A 17,732-nucleotide genomic window follows, 5' to 3' on the forward strand; every position below is an offset into this window, starting at 1 on the left:
TTTTCCCAGCAGGCCTTGCAGGGCGGGGAGATTGTTGTGGTCTGTTACTTATTAACATCAATCCTTTACTAACTGCCTCTTTCTTTCTTTTTTTGAGCGATTCCTCCTTTCTACAAGGCAACAAGCAGGTTTGTATTTTTTTTTTATCTTTTAGGTAATTTACCCCGGGATATCATATGGTCTCTGCTGCTTTAAAAGGCTTTATTAAAAAAGGATGCTATGATAAACGAGACTTTCTAGTGGGCAAGTAAACGTATGACCTCAGACATCGGTAGGAGGGACTTCCCCAGGTCGGAGTACACAAACAGAAGGATGTCGCTTTCATTCTCAATCTGTTTATTCAATCCATCACACTGTTGCATTGTGTCGGACTACAAGAGCGAACAAACAGCACCACACGTTTGACACAGTCTCTGAAAATAGTAAAAGCAGTTTCACAGGCACACAAAGGGGAAACAAACAGGATGAGGCCCCTCGTCATGTTGAGACCATCAGCGCTTCAAACACCTACAAAGTTTATCAACAAGTTCACTATGTGCAGTTTAAAAAAGTCCAACTTTGATTTTGCCTTCTTTGCAGCCTTTGAGGATACCACTCTCCAGCATCTTCATGAAGTCAAGTTTGACCTGGAAAAGACACAGAAAAGGGAAACACAAACCCTGAATTTAAATTGTATCTCAGACACTACAGATAAAAAAGACATGCGTCTAATTAGACTTCTTGCTCAGGTAAATTAAAAGGACCTTTTGAGGACAAATGTCTTCTCCATTTTAAAAGCTCAACTGTTATATGTGTGGTCTCTCCTTTACTGTAGTAGTTGTGATGATAATAATAATGTCAGTATTTCCCCATCAACAAACTGTTAGAATGATAAAAAATAGCATTATAGTTTCAAAGTGCAGTTTACATACACATTTTTGTGTGTAACCTGCAATTCACGACCCACAGATCTATCATATTTTAATATAATATAAATAAGTCACTGAAAATAGGAAATGATTGGCTTGAAAAAAAGGCCATTTACCTGTTAGCATTGCTGCTTAGTTTCCTATTTCCCTTTGGCAGTGTAACTGTTTAATAATTCAACAGAACACACAGTACAGCTCAGATTTAAAGTGAGCAGAATGATGTAAACACAAGCATCTCACATCTTCTGCTTATAAAGGACAAGAAGAAACCAAGACTCACAACATCATTAAACGCATGTGTGTGTGCAGGAGGACTACTTTAACTATCTTCAGACACCATCTCATAATCAATTCAGTATGTTGTGTTTGGTCAAAACAAGTCAATGATCTATTCACTCCAGCAGGGGGCAGTATGTCACCTCGGGAATGTCCACCATCCTCCTGAGCTTCTGGTCCCTCCAGTTCCAATCCAGAACCATGTATTTCAGTGACTGTAAGTTCAAACCCTCTGTAATAATAACCAGAGTTTATACACATTAGGAAGACTCATTTTTATTGTATTTATTTCATTGTAAAGCACTTTGTGATTTTTTTTTGCTATATAAATACTTACTTACAGTCAGACTATCATGTCGTCAACTGCCTTTAGAAGTAGGCCAGCTAATGGGTTAGGCTTATTGACTTAGCACATTTTTGCAGATTTTTCCAAATAATCAGCAGTAACCGATAATTATTTAAAAATCAAAGTCCTGATAATTGTGTGTACTGTATATATGTGTGTGTTTGTATATACAGTATATGTATGCATTAGTGCTGTCAGTAACGCGTTCAAACGCTGTTTGTTTACTTCCGGTGTGCAGTCAAACCGAGCCATCCTGGTTAAAGGACAGTCTGTGGCGCAGAGATGGATAAGGACGGACTTTTAGGCGGAAAATTTCATTTTAAGAAGTTACCCGACGGCTTGTTGAACAAAACTGAAGTGTGTGTGTTTGTGTGTGCATGTGCTGTTTCTCTCTCTCCCCCTTTTCTCTCTTGCCCTCCCTGATTTGTGTGTTTGTGCGCTCTCTTTCACCAGTGTTTTCTGTGTGTAAAGATTTACTAACATGTTTAAAACATCGAGATTTTGTGCCAAATTTGTACTTCAAGGAAGCCATTAAAACAGTCTATGAATTTAAATATACTTTTTGTGTTGATTCTACATTCATTCAATGATTTCATATAAATAAATATCTGTCATATGCTTTAGGTTTATTTTCAGGCACATTTTTCTGTAATTGATCATGATTAGTTGCAATTAATTACATAAATTGTGCAAAAAATTAGTTGCTTTTTTTCATCGATTGACAGCACAACATATATATGTACTATATGGTCATGAGTATGTATATAAAATGGCACTGTAGTGAACAACATGCAGACCATGAGTGTAATTCGATAAATGTTTATTTCATTTAAGCGATTATATGTTTCATTTATTATGTAACTATTATATTCTATCATATGGAGGGGGAAAAAGACAATCGGACAAATGCTATTAAACAAACACGTCAGCCATTTCCTGCACTGATCTATGAAGATTTGCATAGACCACAGGAAGAACCAGCTTGGTTGACCTCTACCTACCGTTGTCAATTAGAGCACTGATCCTGCCAGGAGTCCCCACTCCAATGTGAGTGACATTGTTTTGTAAAAGGTTGACCTGCTCATCAATCTAAAAAATTAAAACACACACACACAAAGAAGATCTGTTTGTCATTGCACAAAACCCACATGCTTCATGACTACTCGACCGCATCTTTTGTACCTTGATATGTTTTGCAAAGAGCTTCAATGCTTTGGCGTCACCTTTAAAGGTTGTTAGCTGTCTGTGAATGACAAAACATAGAATGCACTCCTTAGAGTTTATATGTGAAGCTGTGCTATGGGAAATGTAGTGGTGCGCTACTTACTTGATGAGCTCAATGGTTCGGAGAGCAGAGCTGCAGACGATGAGCAGAATCACAGAGCTCTTTTCCGCATGCTGCTTTCGAATCTTTGCCCACTTCGGACAAACTAATTGGTGAAACAAAGGAAAGAACGTTAAATGTGTGTTTAGAAGAAACAATCAAAGGATTTCACTGAAATAAGGTTAGAATTATGACTCACTCTGTTTCAGATAAGAGGAGAGACTGTGAGTCAAGTCATTGCAGGACACGAAACAGGAGTCTGGAGGATAGAGGACAGACGGCAACCTCAGTGAATTAGTACATCAGCAGATAATGACTTCACTCCGAAGTTAAAGGGAGACTTGGCTGACTCACCCTCCATTTTGAGCTCCTCCTGCTCAATTACAGAGCGCTTGTCTGAGAAGTACTGTGTGACCAGGTTCTGCAGATCAGCTGCACAGCCTGGTTTTGGCTCAGAGGTGGCCAAAACATCAGTAATTGTCTTCTTCTTCTTCTATAAAAGAAAATATAACTTCAACCTTTTCACACTAAAAGGTTGAATGAGGATTCTGGAACCCACGTAAAATCACAGAAAAAAAACTGGCAATCCAAAACAACGCCATTTTGGCAGGAAGCTGAGTTTTGTTTAAGGTAATAAAATATAATAATATGTTATGTATTTAGTTTTACTCCTTCATTCAGGGAATTATGGGCAATTGGCCACTGTTATGTTCACAGTTGAGTACGTTTAGTCATTTAAACTTGTTAATAAATAAACAATTTCATATTTTTCCACATTTTTTTCAGTACCTAAAATGTACTGAACAGTGATGTCAAAACAGAGGCACATACAGAACCGTGACTTTTCTTCCATAATAACAGACAATATGTCAGAACATTTGTGTTTTTGCCCAATGTATTGATAGAAAGTGAAGATGGTGGATAGTACCCTAACCCTAACCCAATATCAAAACAATTGGGGACAAGCACATAGGAGAACATTTTACTGGATCACTGATGACCCAAAGAGACAGCAAAGGGGATTTGTCGCCAGAGTGAGCATAGAGGACAGAACAATGAGGAACCACAGGTGTCAAACTCTGATCTGTGATCACTTCATACCAGAATCATTTGATTGATTTTATGTTCGAGTCAGATACGACAATTTCTGCCTCCGTTAGTGAACAGCAGATGTCGCCACACTTACCTTTCGCTTTCTTTTCGGTTTAGATGACTTTTCATCCTCCGTCTCTTTCTTTTGAGGGATTCTACTCTCAGCCTGTGAAAAGAAAGAACACACACACACACACACACACACTTATGTAGTATACAAATGCTTGTTTAAACTAGATTCATTTTTATATTTAGCAATACACAACGTACATAATCCATCAAGTAGCCCCAGGACAGGGGTCTGCAAATAAACCCAAAACAAATGCACCCCTCTCTCAGAAGCTCCTCCCTTATTGTGACTTTTCTTCCAGGTTGTCCACATTCATGAATAGTAGAAAGCTATTGAACATTTGAACAGTTATCCATCATAAAATCAGGTGATGTGCCAATGTTTTTATTTATAGAGCGCTCCATGAAAGAGGATGAGTATACTGTAAGCATCTACTGCCAGTTCTACTACCTCTTCAATGACATGTGGTTGTTTAAGGTGACTGTTATTTTCTAGCTTCCACTGCTATGAGCAGATATGACACCTTAATGACAAAAACAAATACCTCTCCACTCTTCTTCTTCTTCTTGGCTCCATCTGTTTTCTCTGCTATCCTTTTCCGTTTTTCTGGTTTTGTCTTTGTGTTCGATTGTGCCGTTGGAATTTTTTCTTGTTCCGTCTCCTCCTCTGCCACGGATGCAACTGGAAAAAAATGGAGAAATGATCTATATAGGTGTGGATTTATAGAGGTAACATGCAACTTGTAAGTGAGGAGGATTGATGGCGAAAATCTTTGCTTTCAACAGAAATGTCAAATCATGACGTCTTCTGGGAAACAAACAAGTTTTCAGAGACTAAACCGGTTTCTGTAGTTTAGTCATTTGACCACAACTTTGACCCTTCATACATCACACTGGAAATGGTAATGTGCACAACCCAATGCACATTATCTGAGACAACAACAACAACAACAATGCAGCAGCCATAAAAACTACACATCTGGTAACATTTAGCCTCTCTGTTGCATACCTCACATATGATGCTGTGATGTCATGTTCAGACCCTTCTTCTGTTTACATGGCAATGTTTTGGCTGAATATGCGCTTTTAAAATACAAAACAAAAAGCTACTTTGTATTAGAAAAGGGACTGCTTTTTGCTGAGGTGATTGTGAGGTTGTGCTTCTATCGTGCCTGTTGTTACCAGATAACCAGAACCTGGGAGCTGCCGAGACAATTGAAGTTGCTTGCCTCACTGAATTAGTACATTAAACTATCAAAAAGAATAAAAACAAAGACAATAGATTACCAATTCCCCTTTCCCCTCGACCGAGCTTTGTTGCTCGATACATGTGAGAAAAAATTTGCTGTGTCTGGGTGCATCCTACTCTTCATCAACTGATCCAGTAGCTTTGTCTGAATGAGGAGTTCAAAACATAACATATTTCAGAGAAGGCAAAGACTGGTTTTACCTACTTTTTCAGCCAGATTTTCAAAGACACGATTAAAGCACTTCCTAAAAAGTCGCGATATGTTCATCTGGATGTGATGTGGACATACCCAAAAACACGCAATTCTTCCTGTGATGTTGACATTGCTTCTTTTTTCACTGAATAAACAAATTTGTATTCATCAGCTGTTTAGGATGGTGACATACACTTTTATATAGGCCTGCAACTTGTTGATTAATCAATTAGTTGTTATGTCCTTAAAATGCAGCTCTACGTGATAATGATATCTCCCACTAGATGAAAAGAAGAGTAATGATAAACTTTTGGCAAAAGGGAGATATTATTAGAAGTTACATCAACAATGATGGGAGACTTTTTGTGTCTGCTCTTACTTTCATTCTACTTCATTGATCTATTTCTTTCCATCAGTCCATAACCACTCCTCTTTCCACTTTATCCTTCACTCTAAGACCTTATCCTTGTTTGGAACAGCCAACTGTCCAGACATAGCATCCACCCCTTCCACTGAGAGACCTCCTCTGATATTGATGGGTCAAGTCATCCATTCACCGCCTCCCTCCATTTCTCTCCCTCCTCGGCTCCTGATCCCTCTCCCATTTTTTATTCTAGACTGCTGGAAGGAAAGGGAGGACAAACAGGTGCCAAAGACCAAGGAAGAGAGGACATAAGGAAGACAAATGACAGAGGCAAGGAGGGACTGACTATCATCAAAGAGAGAAGTCCAAACCTATATATAACCAGGGAGTAGTCTAACTATCCTGCATCAGGTCAGTGTTTTCCACCTGCTGGTATTGATCTTCATTTGAGTGTCACTGTGGTTTAGCTGTGTCTAATGTTTTAATTGTGATTTTGATTCTAATTCATTATTCATTCAATCCTGTGTTAATACCTTGTCTCCTTTTAATTGCTTTTGCTTTCCTTTTCTCATCATGTCCTTTTTGTAACTTTTTTTTTGTTATAAAGTTTATAATAATGAAGTACAAGAGGGATTTTACAGTAAGTGCCTTATAGTTTCATAAAGCATTATAGCTCTTATTGCCACAACTAACAATTATTTTCTTATTTAATTTTGGTGATTAAAAACTTAATGGCGTTTTCCCAAACCCCAAAGTGATAACACCCAAAGAGACATTTAAATTTGTGTTACGATGGAGCAAACCCTACAAAAAAAAATAAGAAGCTGAAACCAGAGAAATTGTTCCATCTTTCACACAAAGAAATTATTAATTGACTGTCAATACAGCTGGTGAATTATTAAATCGCTGATAACAAATCGATTAATTGTTGGAAACCTAACGGCTTTTTAAACATTGATCATGAAGGTAAAATGTTTTGCTCGTGAGTAAAAAAAAAAAAAAAGACAAATAATTCACCTTTCTAAAGGGACTGGTATCATATATGCACAATCTGTGTGCTTGCACTGACAATACATAATACAATCATCTGCTACTGCTGCTGTTTGTTAAATGAACTGTGAAATGCACAGATATTAAGCGAACTCTCAGAGGACTAGAGGGTGCTGACAGGGCAATCAGACTGACGTTACGATTAAAACATATCTCAACAGCAGCAAAGAAAAACCTTGACAGATAAACTGGTCAAGGAAACACTCAGTAACACCCTGAGGGGGACGAGCTGACTCAGCATTTATTGTGATTTGGCTTGTATGTGGGGAATGAATGGGGCTGTCTGGATAATTTGTCAACATTGGGGCTAAACCATTTGGGTAAAATATCCGATTTGCGATACAGATTTTTTTTAAGTCAAACTTCAGTTAAATATTTAAGGAGTTAAACATTTAAAACAAGATGGACCATTACCACATGACACGATCATAATGTTAACTACTATTTTACACTACTCCAATATGAGGATTTATCTGATCTAGGGCTGCATTTCTCGATTGTTCTCATCAATTTCATTGATACATCTGCCAATTACTTTTCGATTAGTTGTTAGAACCATACAATGTTGGAATATGTTGATCTGTGTTTCCCAAACTTTGTCTTGTTTTGTCAACAAACAAAGATTATCCAGTTTTAATGATTTTGTTGAGGATGGTGAATGAGTGTAGGTTGTGACAAAGACACAGACTAAGAGTCTAACTACTATCAATAATGTAGAAGTGAGGAATGCAACCTAAGCTTCAAGTTTTGCCTGGAAAGAGCAGACGTTGACCTAAGACATAGTCAATATCTTCAGTGTCCCCAAACCCTTATTTCCAATATCCTCCATGCCAAACCTGATCCTGATGCTGCAGGCTGAAGGACGAAAAGTGCATCTTTAGAGCTCAGATAACCAGAGATCAATGAACGTCAAAGGCTGTTGTGAGAAGTCACATGCGGGAAAATGGAGCTACCAGGTCATCTTTAATGGGTGATCAATAGAGGTGACTGCTTTTAATGGACGATCAATGGCAGTGACTGGATTTAATGAGGATCTATTGGGATGAAGCTAAGAAATGGTTGAATGTTTCAGTTCTTGGTTTTCAGTGATGACAATGTACTCAATCGAGTAAACCGATGCCTTGACCAAGCAAACTCTTAAAGCACTATTATCCATGACCTCAGGAAAACGATTCATCACTACTTTAAACGACAAGTTTGACATTGCTTTGTCCAGGCATTAGACAAACCAATTACACCTATTACAAAACCAACACGTCCTAATTACGTACACACACACACACACGTACATGTACACACACACACAAATATACTGGTGTTCTACAAAAAAGGAACAATGATCCATTTCATTAAACCAATTTTCAGCAGGCCAATTCAGCACTTGGTCCAACAATCAATAACTCATCTCCAGACATGTCTTGGGAGTGGTATTGGTGGGTGAGCGGGTGAAGCAGTTCATGGTTTGGAGCCCTGCAGCTTCTGCTTTTTGAAACCACAATCTGAACATGTGTTATTGTTCAATCAATGGAGAATTTAAGTTGCACGTAAAAAAAAAAATGATGCTGGCTGCAGTGGAATGACTGGAAGAAAAGCAGTACACAACACCAATCTCTGGTCAGTCATTCAGGTGCTATGTGCTTCTTCATTCACTAGTTATTATTTGTGAACTGAGTGATCATGTGTCACTCAAAGAGCCTTTGGTTAATCAGACTTTTTGGCTAAACTAGTCAGTAAGAATAATTCTATTTCCACAAACATTAGAGAAACAGCAAGCTAATCAGTATTTAGTTTTTTGCTACATTCAGCACAACTGTTTTGCCAATAATAAATACATTTCATTTACAAGAATGTATAGGTTTTTTTGTTGTTTTTTTATGTAGTTGCTATTATGTTGTTGTTTATTTGGGTGTAAACTACTGAAATGAAAAATCAGGATATAGTGTAATTTAGCTGCTATTGCAGACCACACATTTAATTATCTTAATAATCCTGTTGAGAATAAGAACATTTTGTCACCCATGCTCTTAACTTAGACTTATTTGACAAGCAGGAATGGTGTATTGCCAGTAGGTGGAGTACTGGATGCACAGTAAGGTACCAGAGGACATGCTGTAACAGCCTGCAAACACATATTGAATCTGTATAACAAAATCTTGTTTTTACTGCTCTAAAATAACTAATGTGTATGCATGTAGTATGGCGCACACAGGAAAAGATACATATCTGATATAAATCACCTTCAATGGGACCAGATGTAAAGCTGCATGCAGGCTTTATTTATTGGCGAGGTAGTTCGAATTGATTTCATAAAAGTAAAAACTGTAAAGTCTGTGGTATGGAGTAGATCTCAGCCGAAAGAAAAAAATACCAGTTTTTGCCCTGTCAAGCATCAGCCTTCTTAATCTGGTTGATTGGTCTGTGTAGTATCCCCCATTTTAAATTGAGATACATTCATGTGAAGACAATCCTACCTGGCAGACTGTGATAGGAGCTGCTCATGTCTTGCATGAGGCACTAATCACAGATTCAAGGTTATAAATTATGCCAAAACTCAAAGGTTTTACATTTTCAAAAAGGAAACAAGGAACCCCTTTTATTCGACTTGACAACATGTTACAACTTATGTAATGTGTCTATGTCTTGTTGGCCAAAACTAATAAAGACTGCCAAACTAAAGCTTACATAATTAGGTTTTGGCTAACAGCGCTGCCTCCTACCTCCTTTGCTTTTTGTAAACAGTGCTAATCCTAATCTGTGGATCTATTCCTCTCTTTTTAGAATTAGAAGTAATTTCTGCACACACACCAACAGTGATAGTGACAGTGAATTAGATCTCTGCATTTAAGAAACAGAAGCCGGGCACGGGAGCAGTGGGCAGCCCTTAGCCACGCCTGGGGGGATTGATGCCTTGCTCAGGGGCACTCTAGACCTAGTAACTGTCTGGGATTTGAACTGGCGACCTTCCGGTTACGAGCCCAGTTAATTTCCTTTCCTTTCGGCCATGGGCTGCCCTTGTACTTTCCCCTCACAGAAACAAGTGTGCACAAACTCCCAGTTTCACATTATTCAGACAGCAATCTCCTCCCACAGTGCTTAAGGACATGGCTTACATCACAACACAACAATGGTGACCACATTTCATTACATCACACTGACAAATGATTGTTTTTCTTTCCTTATGGTCACACAGATCTAAGAAGTACTTCAGAACAAACAAGAAAAATAAAATTAAAACAATTGCTTCGATGTGGAAAGTATGATTTAAAAACAAAGATGGTAATTCTAACTTATGAAAAGCAATAAAGTGAGTGCAGGTTTTTCATGGACACTAGTACAATAAAACTGCATTAACTCATAATGGAATTACTTTTTAACTCATCCTCTTTATTTTTGTTCAAGTCCAAGCAACACCACCGTAATCTAGACTTCTAAGATTTAGTCTTTAATTCTGACGGCTGTTGGCAGCCTCCTGCATGATAGCACATGAAATGAGCTCTATCTTCACACATTTTATGAGTGTAACAGTATTTGAAGGAAACAAATCTGCTTTCACTATGGTTGATTCTATAGCCATTGCAATTCAATAGCCGAACACTTTAAACAAAGCACAGAATGTCATTTGGGAGAGTGGTTAAAACACTTTTAGTGAAGGGGGTGGTTTGTCAAATGCTCCAATTCTTGACGCTAAAGTCATCAGTATAAAGAGCATTTAGCAATGTGCTGCTTACCCACACTCATAATCATGAAGCACAACAGTGGGCATTGATGGTAACAAAATCAATTTATGGGCTGTTCAACGTTTCCCGCTCTCTTTAGCTGGCTCGCCAACTGTATAATTTCTCTGTTTCTCTCACTCTTACCATTCGTGCCTAGAGCACTGTGCTCTTGCCAAAACATACATCAGCCATAAAGAATGTGAATTACAGAGTGTTGTGCCAATCTGACCCTGGAAACAAGAGGCTAAAGATGACTCCAGGACACAGACTGAGCCAGCCTCCCATGACAGGTGGATACAAAGTGGATGAACTGCCTGCCGAGAATGAATAGCAAGAGCAGTTGTCTCAAACTTAAATGATCTGGGGGTCAAAGGCCAGGATATTTGTTCTTACAGGAGAACAAAGGCATCAGGGTAAAAAAAAAAAATCAAAAACAATTGTACAGCATATACTCCAGAGCAATGCTACAATTCTTGTTCACGTTCAAAATATACAGCCTAGAGGCACAAAGACGGTCTTAACTAATTACCACAAAGTCCAGCAGAGAATCAGCATGGTCCTAGATCCACTTTGAATGCTGTCTTGGCCCAAAACAAATACCATTTGTTTTGCTGTGAAAATGGAGGACTAAAGCAAGTTAAACTGTCATCCTCCAGGAAGACAATCATGACACCCGAGCATTTGAAAAGCAAGTTTGTGGAGGTTTTTTGAAGTTCAAGTAAATAATGTTGTCATGCGATAGATTGGCGAACTGTCAAGGGTGTGTCCCCGCCTAACGGCCTATGTCAGTAGAGATTGGCACAGCACCCCCCGCGACCCTCCAGTGGAGCATAAAGCAGTAGATAATGGATGGATGGATGTTTGTGTGTGCATGCATACAGGGGAATATCCAAATACATCAACGGAAAAGCATATGATGTAATGTTGTTTCGAAATTGGAGTGATAGCCCAAGTATGCAGTTTATGGTCTTAAGGGCCTAGAGCAACCAAACTGCCCTCGCTGTTTTAGATGAGTCTCTCACAATTCTCACTCAAGTTAGCCATTCAAATTTTACAGCCAAATACACAGTGAAAATTATCTTTCAGTCTCTCTATCTGTTACATATGTCACAAACACTAACATTCCTTTTAGCAAAGATGTAATATGAAATATTTGCAGGAACAGCAGATACATGGCTTCAGTCTTGAGGTGTTCTGGCATTTTATTGAGTGCCGAGGACAATTTAGTATTTAGGATTTAAATACTGAATTTAATTATTTCAAATGCAAACCCAATGTAAAACATAGCAGCAGCGGTTGTGGGATGATAAACACAGTTGCATGAGACACAGATGCAGTAGATCAACATCACAGCAGTCAGACACACATCCAGTGTGGCCCCCCTGTGCTACCTACAGCATGCTGACTGAACATGTTGCAAAGAACATGTGTTGATAATTGTTCCAAACAACATGGTTAGCAAGTTAGCTTTTTTGGGTAGACAGGAGGGATGCAGCCATGCAACCCTGGGAGGCACTAATAAACAGAGGTGGCCTGCCGCAGGTGTGTTGACAGTGTGGTGGTCAACCCTGGCAACCATTTTCAAGAGCCTCTAGCATTCTTTGAGAGATCTGTTCATTTGATGAGGCATGCTCACATGCCTGACATTTTGTGGGAGTGTACCTACAGTAGAGGTCACTACATGGCGGACTCCTGCCCCAAGACAAAGCCCTAAAATTAATATACTGGATATACACATATATATATGTATATATGTATATATATCTATATATATATATATATACACATATATACATACATACACACACACACACACACATATGTATATATATATATATATATATATATATATATATATATATATATATATATATATATATATATATATATATACACACATATACATATATATATATATATAAATATATATATACACATCGCCAATGCGCAGTTCTACTCCAATGTCGCCTTCTTGATTAGGATCACTGTCTGGCTTTCCTTTTCAGAAACAGAATTTCTAACAAGCACCAACCAGTTCTGAGAAACCTTTGCATTAAAAACAAACATTGGATGTCAACAAAATCACCTAATTGCATTTTAGACTTCCACATAGCAGGAAATAACAAGGGCCTTTGGTTACTTTTCTAAGGAAACATGACCAAAAAGAGGTAATGAGAGGCGTTTCTGGCTTCTGTAAAAGCTTGGATCAGAGAGGCTGAGCTAAAGAACAGAGAGATGACATCATCTTTCACTAATATGAACCTGTTGGCTTTCTGGTTCTAAAGCTGTGTTGCAGGCATTAAGTTAGAGAAAGCTGGCAAACTAACACTGTTAAGCTGATGTGAAATGCCTTTGCAGCACACATACACATAAATGCACATGCCGGCAACATATTTGGCCCTTATGTATGTGGTCAGTAAAAAACATCCAACTTTTTGGCATGCATTAGCCCTTTTGTCTGTCGAGCAGACAGTGATTGCTGTAACTGTGCCAAGACTATGATGTGACATAAGCCTCGCACAAAGTAATGCCAGACCCACACTTATCTGTTTTAGTAATACCAAGTGTTATGCCAACAGGCCTTCTGACATTGGATTAGCCCAGAAAGATTTATATAATTTGCATCAGAAGACTGATTATTAAAGCCACACAATAACCCCTTCTACTGTAAAGATACAACGCATGATCTTGTTTCAACCATTTCTCAATCTCCAATTCCTTTTAGGTGGACTATTGGACTAAAAGCAGCAATATGGTTTCTTGGAACCAAGGCACTGCAAAAAATCACAAGACGGAGCCCCTTTTCCACACTACCGCACCCCCTAAAATCACTATCAAAACCAACACCATACAAGACAATAGGAAGAGGCGAGAGGGAAAACACAAAAGAGAAGACCTGTCCCATGATGACTTGTTGTTTCTACTCAGTATCCTGGAAGGAGAGCTACAGGTAGGATGATTTGAGACGTACTGTACATTTTCAATTTGTTGTAAAACTAGGTCAAACAAGTCATATTTACTGCATAAATTGGCACCGTGATTGTAATGACAGCCACTGCCGTATATTTAAGGTTAAGTAACTGCTATATTTGTCACACTAGGCCAGAGATGAAGTAATCACTGTGCTGAAATCCGAGACAACAGATCCGGCTCTACTGGGGGCCCACTATGGTTTCAGTGGACCGGAGAAGGTGCTCCGTGCCCTGCAGAGAGACTCCCTGTGGGCCCAGCAGGACCAGCTGTACGATGTGTATGAAAAACCAATTGCTAAGGTACCATCAGCCAACACTGAGAAACCAGACACCATATGGAGCAGATAATCAACTTTAATGAGATGAATGCATTACTGTCTGACAAAGGAGCATCTATTACTTCTGCATCATTGCACAAATTTGCTATTTTGCACTACAGGTGTTACATGTGCTGAATCTATTCTTCGCCAATGATAATGTATCTGTCGAGTGTGGCAATGTTTTGTACTAATATACATCTGACCTCACGGTCACAGCTTTTGTAATGAATATTTCTTCAGAAAAAAAAAATATACCAGTGATGTGATTTTCCTAAACAAATAAAATGCCAGTTGTAGTCTCAAAAGCTTGGGTGAAAATTAAACCAACTGAGAGACTGTTAATGTTAAAATGACTAATTTGGCCAATAGAAGATACTGGATACCGATGTTCTGTTCATTTGTTTGGTTTTTGTTGTTCTTTTGTGAGAGGGACACATCACATCTGTCACATCTGACATCCTCAGTGGTCTGTTTTTCTCCCCCTCTCTCAACCAGCTCGATCACCTGTTGGAGGCCCAGAAGCATTCATTTAAACGGATGCTGGAACAGCTTATGGAGGTATCCCACTCTCACAGTGTATCTCTTCAAACGCTAGTGGAGCATCAGAGGAGTCACAGGGATTTTGTCCATAAGAGCAACTTCCTCACCACTCTACTTGAGAAGGACAGAGAAAGGTTGGTGCAACAAACCCAAAAGACTCTAATAAACATCTTTGTTCCCGATCAGACCTATTAACATCCATTCTGAGATATTTGATATGGGGATTTGTTCATTTAATAAGAACAGATACAGTAAGAGATAATTCAACAGCAGTTATTAAATGTATTGTTTTTGTTTGCGCATCAGTGTACGTCTGTGAGTCTGCATGAGTGACACAGAGAGAGAGAAAAAATCAGGAGCAGCAGAGTGAATCAAAGCACTGCTGGCGTGAAACTGCAGCACGTCAGAGGACGTCAGCTGTCTCTAATCCCTCTTGAGGACAGATTGCATGCATGCACACTCAGGAATGCTGCCACATGTGTCCTCAAACCACCTCCAAATGTAGTTTTAGTGATCGGATCGGAGGATGCGTTCAGAACCGTTTTTTGGGAGCTTTAAAACATGTACTTAGTGTGATCTGTACATTTTCAGGCCACTCGGAGAGGATGTTAATACCAGGTCTGAACACGGTCTATGAAAAAATAACACTGATATTTTATAGTTATTTAATTTAATGCATTCTACTAAAATTCACAGCGCATACTGAAGCTAGACTTGTGGAACAATTCACCCATGCCTAGTGTATAAGAGTTGAGGATTTACAGCTAGCATAGAGGAGGCTACGGTATTAAAGTATTTCAGCTCTGGAACAAACCAGAGCTGAGCTCTCTGATGTTCACTTGTGGAGGCTTAGATTCTAGTCTATGTTGGTCTGTAATGCTCTTAATGGCTGAGTGACAGAGCAAAGGAACTTCTGGCTGCTGCATTTATACCAGACAGTCAATATGAACTCAAGACTGTACTTAAAACTTATTCCACTCAGACACAGTCCATTACATCCTGGACCTGGACAGACCTTGTGGTCAAGCCTGGCTCTGTTCACTTGCCCTTGTAAACACATAAACATGCACTCACATGCAATTTCATGTATAGTTTAAATTGGCACCCTTCTGCCAAATTCAACAATACCACAGAGGCAAGGATAAAGCCTTCTTCTACACTAAGTAAATCAGCTGAGGCTTTGCTGGTGGTTTTCCAAATAGGGTACACATTTAGATGTGGACTCTAGAGAAGAGTGAGGTCTAAAATGAAGGTGGCCAAGAGTTCTTGTATGCAATTTGAGGCCTACAACAGGGTTGTTGTGTTGAAATCCCTGGTTGTCTCGGCTCATGTACCACCAGAGTCCACTCTGTAATCGAGCCTGTATTGAGACTGGATCTACTCTGGGCTTGCAGCCTTGGGAGGAGACTAGTTGTCTGCATCTGTGTGCCAAAGTGAAAATGCTTTACTGGTCCACCACAGGCGCACACACAATTAAAAAGGCCAAAATAGTCATGCCAGTAAAGTGATTAACTTTACTAGAACGCTGTCTATTCAAATACAATGTGGAAACCCTAAACATGTACACATAAAGGCTTTGTGGTTCATCTCGGCTTAATGATGATTAATACATAAGTAGAAAGTATTTCTGTGGTGTGGTGTGAACCCTGTGTGGCTCAAACATTCCTGGCTCCTCCAACACACGGTTTTCATCTCCCTGCCTGCCCTAATTCATGAATTCTCTTTAAGATCACGCACCTAAAACATCACACATGAATGTATGATAACAGGACTCAAATTCCTGCTTTCAGCCATTTGTGCATTACAAGCTTTTGTGGAAAGAAAAGTGAAACTGAATGGACTGGGCTGCAACACTAAATTGATTATTAATCGATTACTAAATTAAGTGTCAACTATTGTGATAATCGATAGTTCAGTTTGAGAGTTTTTAAATAATTCAAGCAAGCTGTGTGATTTTTCAAAATGTTTTAGGTGCCTTTACTCCATATAACAAAGAAAACTGAAAAACTTTGGTTTGTGGACAAAACATTTGAGAATGTCAACATCAGCAGTTTTTAACATTTTCTGGACTGAACAATTAATCAATTAAGAGAAAATAACCAACAGATTACTCAGCTATGAAACTAATTGTTAATTGCAGCCTGACAGGAAATTAGGTCATATTTGTTACAGTACAAATAATTCTTGTGCTGCAAATCACATGGCATGCATGGCAAAATTTTTACCCACATGGGGTAATTCCAAACAGAAGGGGGATTCTGACAGGGACCAGAAAGTCATACTTGGTTTCCACAACAGACTTGAACTCCACTAGCCTCTTTTGAAACCTACTAAATAAGCATGTCAAACAGTATAAAGAGAGACTACCAAAGTACAGTGGAGTGTTCAAACCCCAGACTCAAATACTACATGTGGCTTTTGGCTGCAGCACACCATATGGCAAAGAATCATGAAAATAAAAGGAAGTAGCGGCTTCTGTTGCAGCTAAACATCTATAAAGACATTTTACATGACAGAGCAAAGGAACAAGTGCTGAGTAAATGTATGAATTGTTATCCTAAAATAAATGGCATTATCAGAATAAGGGCATTTGATCTGAGTGTAACACAAATTACTTTTTTATTTCCCTTAAACATAACTTCCACAAGGTGCCATGTGCAGAGCAGATGACCTGTTTTAACTGTGAAGAATAAGTTAATTCCAGTCACAGCATATAATCACTTTATGTCATACAATGATCCCAGTTGCGTGTCAGAGGATGATTACATCTGCACATCACTATGCAGCAATCTGGTTGTTCCAACCTCAGCTATCTGAACATGCGCTATGCCTGCATGAGTTTCCTGTGGTGTGTCAATGAGCTGACAGCATCGAAGCATTAACTGCACACACATGTTCAACTCACAGAGGACATCCATGCTCTCATCTGTCTCCTCGAGCTCTGACTGACAAACACAGCAAACTCTACACTACACCCACAGAACAACTTTTTAAGTCCATTACACTTTCACTCCCCAACTAAAATAACCCTCATTATAGAGATTTTACCGCAAATCAGTTTAGAATGTCATGTTTGTATTTCAGTGTTTATAACATTTTGTATTCTATTCTTGTCTACATTTTAATGCACAGTGCATCCTTATGTTCTATGCCGATGTGTAATGCTGCTGTAACAGAACAATTTCCCAGTCTGGGATCAATACAGTATTTCTATCTCTCTATCTATCTATCTATCTATCTATCTATCTATCTATCTAATAAAACCTTTTCATCAATTTAATATAGAATATAATCAATAACAATAGCTCATCGC

At 38.8% G+C, this 17,732-nt stretch overlaps 1 protein-coding gene and 1 long non-coding RNA gene across 3 annotated transcripts in view; one reads left to right on the forward strand and one right to left on the reverse strand.

Annotated features, from left to right (window-relative positions):
- The first annotated feature begins 70 nt into the window (after nucleotides 1-70).
- On the forward strand, nucleotides 71-1,923 carry LOC122761961. Of its 2 annotated transcripts, none has more exons than XR_006358635.1 (3): nucleotides 71-128; nucleotides 1,310-1,401; nucleotides 1,769-1,923. It is a non-coding gene; the product is annotated as an uncharacterized LOC122761961 (long non-coding RNA). The 2 variants fall into 2 exon arrangements; XR_006358634.1 differs by lacking the exon at nucleotides 71-128 and adding an exon at nucleotides 575-728.
- The window catches only part of cmss1 (cms1 ribosomal small subunit homolog), a 28,769-nt gene continuing 11,356 nt past the window's right edge, over nucleotides 320-17,732 (reverse strand). The window contains exons 2-10 of the mRNA XM_044017146.1: nucleotides 4,561-4,697; nucleotides 4,041-4,112; nucleotides 3,209-3,347; nucleotides 3,054-3,113; nucleotides 2,858-2,960; nucleotides 2,713-2,773; nucleotides 2,532-2,619; nucleotides 1,328-1,416; nucleotides 320-626 (exon numbers count right to left, since the gene is read on the reverse strand). Of these exons, the coding sequence (XP_043873081.1) occupies nucleotides 543-626; nucleotides 1,328-1,416; nucleotides 2,532-2,619; nucleotides 2,713-2,773; nucleotides 2,858-2,960; nucleotides 3,054-3,113; nucleotides 3,209-3,347; nucleotides 4,041-4,112; nucleotides 4,561-4,697 (833 nt within the window). The 3' untranslated portion in view covers nucleotides 320-542. The remainder of the gene's footprint in view (nucleotides 627-1,327; nucleotides 1,417-2,531; nucleotides 2,620-2,712; nucleotides 2,774-2,857; nucleotides 2,961-3,053; nucleotides 3,114-3,208; nucleotides 3,348-4,040; nucleotides 4,113-4,560; nucleotides 4,698-17,732) is intronic.

Source organism: Solea senegalensis, linkage group LG2, assembly GCF_019176455.1.
Source record: "Solea senegalensis isolate Sse05_10M linkage group LG2, IFAPA_SoseM_1, whole genome shotgun sequence".
NCBI lineage: Eukaryota > Metazoa > Chordata > Actinopteri > Pleuronectiformes > Soleidae > Solea > Solea senegalensis.